The 7,475-nt window shown below is 50.7% G+C and overlaps 1 protein-coding gene across 1 annotated transcript; it reads left to right on the forward strand.

The window, feature by feature from the left end:
* Positions 1–3,499: 3,499 nt before the first annotated feature.
* LOC144273921 (olfactory receptor 11A1-like) lies at positions 3,500–4,517 on the forward strand. The gene has a single exon (XM_077832655.1). It carries the CDS (start codon positions 3,549–3,551, stop codon positions 4,515–4,517), a length of 969 nt encoding a protein of 322 aa, XP_077688781.1. The 5' UTR covers positions 3,500–3,548.
* The last annotated feature ends 2,958 nt before the right edge of the window (positions 4,518–7,475 follow it).

Raw genomic sequence — 7,475 nt, forward strand, 5'->3', positions numbered from 1 at the left:
CTCAAGGAACCTTAAGACCCCAAGTCCCCCATTAACTTTCAATAGGGCTGGGATTTTAATGGGATTTGGGTGTCTAACTCCCTTAGCCTGGAGGGTCTCACAGTTCATTGCTAATGCGGGCTGCAGGGCCGGGGTGAGACTGCTGTCTAGACCAGTCCTTGAGGGCCTGGGCGTGGGGTGCTCAGACACCCCTATAGCGTGAGGAGAGCAGAACACATCCCATTGATTCTCACCCGGCACGTTTGGGTTCCATTTCGAAGGACTTTTTAAATTTAAAAATATCATTATGTATTTTTTTATTTTATGCTTTTAAATGTTGTTTTATATTCTTTTAATTGATTTTTAATTTATATTTATTTTATACTCTGGCCAGCTCCCTCCAACCTGGGCCCCTCATCCCCACCCCCACTTTGGCCGGCTCCCTCCAGTCTGGGCCCCTCACCCCCACCCCCATTCTGGCCAGCTCCCTCCAGCCAAAGCTAGTGTCAATCTAAGTGATGGGGGTGACCTCAGAAGGATGCCGGGGATGGCTGGCTGTACAGCAAGCAGAGTTGCTCAGAAAATTGTCACTGGAACAATTGTTCATCTGCCTTCCCAGCCCCAGCTTCAGAGGGGATGGGACCCAGTTCAGTCCATTCTGGGCCAGCCAGACGATGCCAAGCAGGGCCCATGTTGGGGACAATGTGAAGCTGCCAAATTGTGGCTAGATTGCATCGTTGGAGCCCTCTGTGGCTCACCTGGTCCGCACACTGGTGCAGAGGAAGCCACAAAAGCATGGAGCAAGTGGTGGTTCTCCCCCCTCTGGGCAACCAGCAAGGAGCAGACCCTGTGAACTTCAGGTCTCCTGAACTTTACCCCCTTGGGGTAACACTGCCGAGACCAGCCAGAGTCTGACCTCAGGCAGACAAACAACGCACAGTCAACCTGTGGAACTCATTGCCAGTGGATGCTGTGAAGGCCAAAAGTATAACAGGGTTGAAATAAGGACTAGATAAGTTCATGGACGATGGGTCCATCAATGGCTCTTAGCCAAGAGGGTCAGGGACACAACCCCATGCTGTGGGTGTCCCTGAATTTCTGACTGCCAGGAGCTGGGACTGGATGACAGGGGATGGATCACTTGACAACTGCCCTAGTCTGTTCATTCCCTTTGAAGCACCTGGCACTGGCCACTGTTGGGTGACAGGACACTGAGCTAGATGGACCTTTGGTGTGACCCCGTATGGCCGTTCTTATGTTGTAACACTGTTTAAACATGGAACAAAGCATCAATTCCCCTCTGCAGGGAACCCAGAGCATCGCTGGCAGCAGTCCCAACAGCAGTGGAAATGCCCAGGGGTCAGCTTCTTTCGCTGATAAACCCGGCAAGAACCCAGAGCAGGAGGCACTAAGGGTCTGTGTGATGCCAGCAATCGCCCTCGGCAAGTGAGATGTTCCCTTCCCAGCAGCCACAGGTAGGGGGCTGCCGGGAACAGAGCTACGAAGGCTGACTGACACCAGCCCCAATCCCTGGCCATGGAGAGCACGCTGCTGCATGCTGAGGATTGAAGGTGAGTGTCACTAGCCTCGGGGCAGATCTTCAGGTCCTTACGCCTATGCAGCCCTTGGTCTGAGACACCCCCTTGTGCAGTGTCTTCACATGCTGGGAGCTCTGCCGGAGGAAGGACTTCAGAGTTGATTGCTTTGTGGTTTGCACCTAGAGACACGGATGGATCATAAGGAGACCCAGCTCTCATCTCTGCCCTCAGACATCCCTCTGTCTCTCCTCCCCGCACCCGCTTGCGCTCTGGCTGGCTGTCCCCTCTCTCCTCTGGACAGCTCATTTTTTGCTCAGGGACCCTCAGGTTCTCAGCTGCTTCTCAGCTGCCTCTCCAGCCTTTCCTGGGGGGACAGATTCCGATGCACCTTCCCAGCCCAGTACTGAGATGTTTCGTGTCTCCTGCTGAGCGTCTCCTCCGTGGCTTTCCGTGGGAGCAGAGAGGGTATCAGCATTTTGTGGGTGGTGCTGAGCTTCCCCAGGAAAGGGGTGTACGTTAGAACTGCACAGAACGGAGACTGGAATCCTTACAGGTCAGGAAGCAGCGCTCCCTGTGTCTGTGTCACAACCTTTGCCCGAGCAGTGACTGCTCTCCCTTCATTTCCCCCAGCGCGTGGGGCCCGCAGCTGTTAGGGCCCCAGCCTGTGACGGGAGACCTGGGGTCCCTTCTCTGCTCAGCCGCAGCCTTGCTGGGCACTTTGAGTCAGTTTGGATCATGTTTTGAAAGATATTTAGGCACCGAGTGGGATTTTCAGAAGCACCCAAGCTCCCAATGTTAAGTCACAAGAGTGGCGTGAAGATCAACAGGTTACAGATTGCGAGGAGCTCGGACACGGCAGTAACGGGGGCGGCTGAGTACCGGGCACAGGCAGACTTTCCATTCTCCCCCCGTATCTCCCACCCCAGGCCCCGGCACCGCTGCAGTGAGAGAGTGGCTGGCAGGGCTGAGTTAGGGGGTCCCTGTGGCAGCTGGGATACGGCACTGACTCTGCCTGCAGTTCAACAGAGCGCCCTCCAAGCCGGGAATTGTTACTAATTGTTGGGTGTTTACACAGCACCCAGCGCAGTAAGAACCTGATCCCCTGCAATTGCTACAGCACAATCAGTGATGGACAGCCAGTAATTAATAGTTAACAGTCATAGCTGGTAATTCATTATCAGCAGTGTCAGTGTCTCTGGACCAGTCACTACTGTGCTATGAAGGAGAGGAGTCTGCGTGTGCGTCTGCTGCGAGGGTGGTTTGATTTGTGCCCTGGTCACGGCCGGAGGCAGAGTCACTTTCCCGTCTGTGCTGTGGGTCAGCATCACTCCCTCTTCGCAGACATGGCCATGGTGCTACCTCCCTCCTGCCCTTCCCCAGGGCAGCTCGTGGGTGTGACCATGGCCCCCATCACAGCACGGGTAGGGGCTACAGAGGGCGAGAAACCCAGCATCAGCTCCCAGAGCAGTGGGGTGGGCCGTGGGCTGGTGATGTCCTTGGCTGTATAAAGAGGGGAGCAGAGAACAGGAGTAGGGGGCGGGTTTCATCTGCAGAGAGCCCTGGTGACACCGATGCTGGAATACCGTGTGCAGGGCTGGGGCCATGGTGTAAAACAGACGTGGAGAGGTAGGGGAGGCTGCAGAATAGAGCCACAAAATCAGTTTTGTGGAGACGTGACTTGAGTAGAGGTCTCAATATCTCCGTGGGGAGAAACCACTGGTTACCAAAGGGCTCTTCCATTTCCCAGGGACAGGCACAGCTAGAACCAAGGGCTGGGCGCTAGACCCAGACACAGGACAATGGGAAATAAGGCGCAGTCTGCTGCCAGTGCGGGTGATTATCTATTGGAACAAAGCACCAAGGGAAGTGGTGGAGTCTCCAGCTCCTGAAGCAGTTTCTCTGGTGTGAGAGAATATAAACCCAGCTCTCCATTTGCAGTGGGAACTCTTAGGGGATCAAATGATGGCTATCGACTGAATTTCCCGGTACAGCCAAATCTTTCGATGCTCATTACTTTTTCCCTGTCACAGGATGCACCTCATGGAGAAAGGAGAAGGGGAAAATCAAACGTCCGTCACGGAATTCATCCTCCTGGGGTTTGGGGATCTCCCCGAGCTGCAGATCCTTCTCTTTCTGCTTTTTCTAGTGATCTACATTGTGACCATGGCTGGGAACATCCTCATTGTTGCGCTAGTTGTGGCTTATCAGCACCTTTACATCCCCATGTACTTCTTTCTGGGGAACTTGTCCTGCTTGGAGACCTGCTACATCTCCACCATCCTGCCTAGGATGCTGGCCAGTCTCCTGACTGGGGACAGAACCATTTCTGTGGAGGGCTGCATGATACAATTGGTTTTATTTGGTTCTCTGGTAACTACAGAGTGTTATCTCCTGACAGTGATGTCTTATGATAGGTATTTAGCCATATGCAAACCGCTACACTATGGCACCCTTATGAATGGCAGGCTGTGTCTCCAGCTAGCAGCTGGGTCTTGGATAAGTGGATTTCTAGTTTGTAGAATATTCATGTGTCTTATGCCACAGTTAATTTTCTGTGGCCCTAATGAAATTGACCATTTCTTTTGTGATCTCACCTCACTGATTCAACTCTCCTGCAGCGACACCAGCCAGATCACCCCACTTATTTATATATTTTCCTTCCTAGATGCAGTTTCCCCTTTTCTCTTAACCCTGGCTTCCTATATTTGTATCATTGTGACCATCCTGGGAATCCCATCCACCACCGGGAGGCAAAAGGCCTTTTCCACCTGCTCCTCTCACCTCATTATGGTGGCACTTTTCTATGGGACCATAATGATTGTCTACATGCTACCGAAATCTGGTACCTGGAGAGCCCTGAACAAAGTGTTCTCCATCGGCCACACAGTCGTGACTCCCCTGGCCAATCCGCTCATCTACAGCCTGAGAAACAGAGAGCTCAAGGAGGCCCTGAGAAACACTGTCAGGAGAGCTGTGACCCTCACAAAGAATCCAGACTAGTTGAATGAAACGAGGGTCAATCCATTAGGTTTCTGTTGTCAAAGCAGCAGGGCCAAATCATCCTGATACAAACGTGCTGTATGAAAGACATGCTTGTGCACATACATATTTGTAAAGAACAGAGACGTTTGAAAATATATTTGGGGGGGAGGGGTTGGCAGAAAATTTTGACTTTTCATCAAGGACCCAAAAACCTGGAAAATGAAAAAGTTTTGTTTTTTGGCAGACGAAATTTAAAACCTTCCAGCTGGAAACTGGAAAAAATAATTGGCTGTGGTGTTTTCAGGTTCCTGGACAAAAAAAAAAAAAAAAAAAAAAAAAAAAATCAACATCTGCGAGGGAAGGAAACATTTCCCATGAAAAAATTGTTTAAGCAAAATTCAATTTTGTCTTGGAATTTGCTGTTACTGAAAAGCTGTCACCAGCTCTGATAAATAGTAAGTGAACGGACCAGGAGCCAGGAGCTGGTGCTCAAGAATCTGTATAGTTGTTCATGGGCTTTGTGGGACCAATGCGAGTTGCTGTTGCACACTGCGGACGGCCTTCCTCTGTTCAGCTCTGTATGTGGAGTTCTTAACCAGCCCCTTCTCTGTCGCACTGTAGACGCCCTGCCGACGTTTGAGGTTTATGGTTTATTACTAGCTTGTCGGTGCACTGCTCCGTCCTGGGCTCTTTCCAGAGAGGAATGGTCCATGCCCCAAGGAGATCACTGTGGTTTTCACTGTGCTCTTTTCTTCTCAGCTGAGCAGGGGACAGGAGAGAGAGAGGGGGCCCTGGACTCCCAATCCCCCCCACACCATGTACACACCTTCTCTCCACCCTGCAAGAGTCATGCTTTCCTGTAAACCCATTCTTCCTGAGGGGAGGGGAGCTTGGAGATTCATAGCTTTTAAGGTAAAAAAAGTCCATTCTGGTCATTTTAGTCTGATCTCCTGCTCAGCAGAGGCCAGAGCAGGCCAGCCACGGATTGCTCCCTTAGAGCCAGCGCCCTGGGGGGCTGGTGAAGATCTCCTTTGGGGGAGGTCTGTAAAACTGCCGGGTCCTGCTCTCGCTGTTTCTACCCTGGCCTGGTGCAGAGATGAGGCACCAGCAAGGGGAAAGGGGAATTGGAGAGCCAGCCTGCCCCCTGCTCAGTGTCCTGTGGGGCTGGGCCCAGCTTTCTGCTCCAGCCCGTTGGCCCTCATTGCTCACAGATTTGCTGTGGGGGCTTCTCTGAGTGAGTGTGGGCTGAGCCGTCCGACCATCCCAAGGGGACAAGGAAGGAGAGGGCTAAGGAGGTGAATGGTCCCCAGCCCCAGATACAGTGAAGGTGGGATGCTGGTGCCAGGGTAAAGGGGTGAGGAGGCCTGCGAGGAGTTCCGGGGTGAGCCCCAGGGGACAGGAGCGGCTGAAGAAGTGAGGGGGGGTTGGTACAGCCAGGAGTTGGGGGCATTTGGGCTGATGTTTGGCGTAGATGGACCTGGGTATTGGGGGCTGCATAAGAGCCCAGGGGGGAGTAAGGGTTGTGGGGCAGTGTGCATGGGTGCTTGGGTGAAGACAGAGGAAGGTTTGGGGGGCGGGAGTGGTTTGAGGATGGTGGGGTATGGAAGTGTAGAAGGTTTTAAGAAGTGTGTTTATTGAGGAATTGGGATGGGGGATGGTGAGTAGTGGGGGAGGAAGGGGTTTGGGGCATGCAGGGTGTGACACCCTGGCACCCCAATATTCCCCAGGATATGTTTTGTACAAAGTAGGCCTTGTGAGGTATCCTTCTAAGATCCTTCTAGATCTGCTTGACAGTAATATCTCATTGGATTGTATGTGCTATCGTCATGTGAAATTATGATGTTTGGCTATGTATGTGTGACTGAAAATGTGAGGTTTAAAACACCCACAAGCAGTCTTTCAGGTACAATGGACAATCGATGTTAATGGCTTATTGTGGAAATGCAGACAAACACAAGGATTACCCCAGGAACCGTGTACAATAGAAAGCTGTCAAGGTTCCTTCTCCACTCTGAGCTCTAGGGTACAGATGTGGGCACCTGCATGAAAACTTCCTCAGTTTATTTTTACCAGCTTAGGTTAAAACTTCTCCAAGGTACAAACTATTTTACCTTTTGCCCTTGGACTTTATTGCTGCCACCACCAAGCGTCTAACAAATATATAACAGGGAAAGAGCCTGCTTGGAAATGTCTTTCCCCCCCAAATCCTCCCCAAACCCTACACCCCCTTTCCTGGGGAAGGCTTGATAAAAATCCTCACCAATTTGCATAGGTGACCACAGACCCAAACCCTTGGATCTTAAGAACAATGAAAAAACAATCAGGATCTTAAAAGAATTTTAATTGAAGAAAAAGTAAAAGAATCACCTCTGTAAAATCAGGATGGTAAATACCTTACAGGGTAATCAGATTAAAAAAAAAGAGAATCCCTCTAGGCAAAACCTTAAGTTACAAAAAGACACAAAACCAGGAATATCCATTCCATTCAGCATAGCTTATTTTATCAGCCATTTAAACAAAACAGAATCTAACGCATATCTAGCTAGATTACTTAGTAAGTTCTAAGACTCCATTCCTTTCTGTTCCTGGCAAAAGCAACCCACAGACAGAGAGAACCTTTGTTTCTCCCCCCTCCAGCTTTGATAGTATCTTGTCTCCTCATTGGTCATTTTGGTCAGGTGCCAGCGAGGTTCTCCTAGCTTCTTAACCCTTTACAGGTGAAAGGGTTTTTCCTCTGGCCAGGAGGGATTTTAAAGATGTTTACCCTTCCTTTTATATTTATGACAAAAGCTCTCAGAGATAGCACTACACCATGGGAACTGTTTGACTCAGGTCACAACAAAAGAGCTTTCCAGCAAGTGGGAAGAAGATAAAAAAGGGGGAAATGACATCACACTGGGACTCACTCTCCCTACGACAACACACTTGGAAACACCTGAGGAACAAAGGCTGAACAGGGGGGAAGTGCTGGACTCA

Source organism: Eretmochelys imbricata, chromosome 13, assembly GCF_965152235.1.
Source record: "Eretmochelys imbricata isolate rEreImb1 chromosome 13, rEreImb1.hap1, whole genome shotgun sequence".
Taxonomy (NCBI): domain Eukaryota; kingdom Metazoa; phylum Chordata; order Testudines; family Cheloniidae; genus Eretmochelys; species Eretmochelys imbricata.

Bases quoted from the DNA above. Each gene is read 5' to 3' on its own strand.
- LOC144273921 (XM_077832655.1), top strand. From the start codon at position 3,549: ATGCACCTCATGGAGAAAGGAGAAGGGGAAAATCAAACGTCCGTCACG.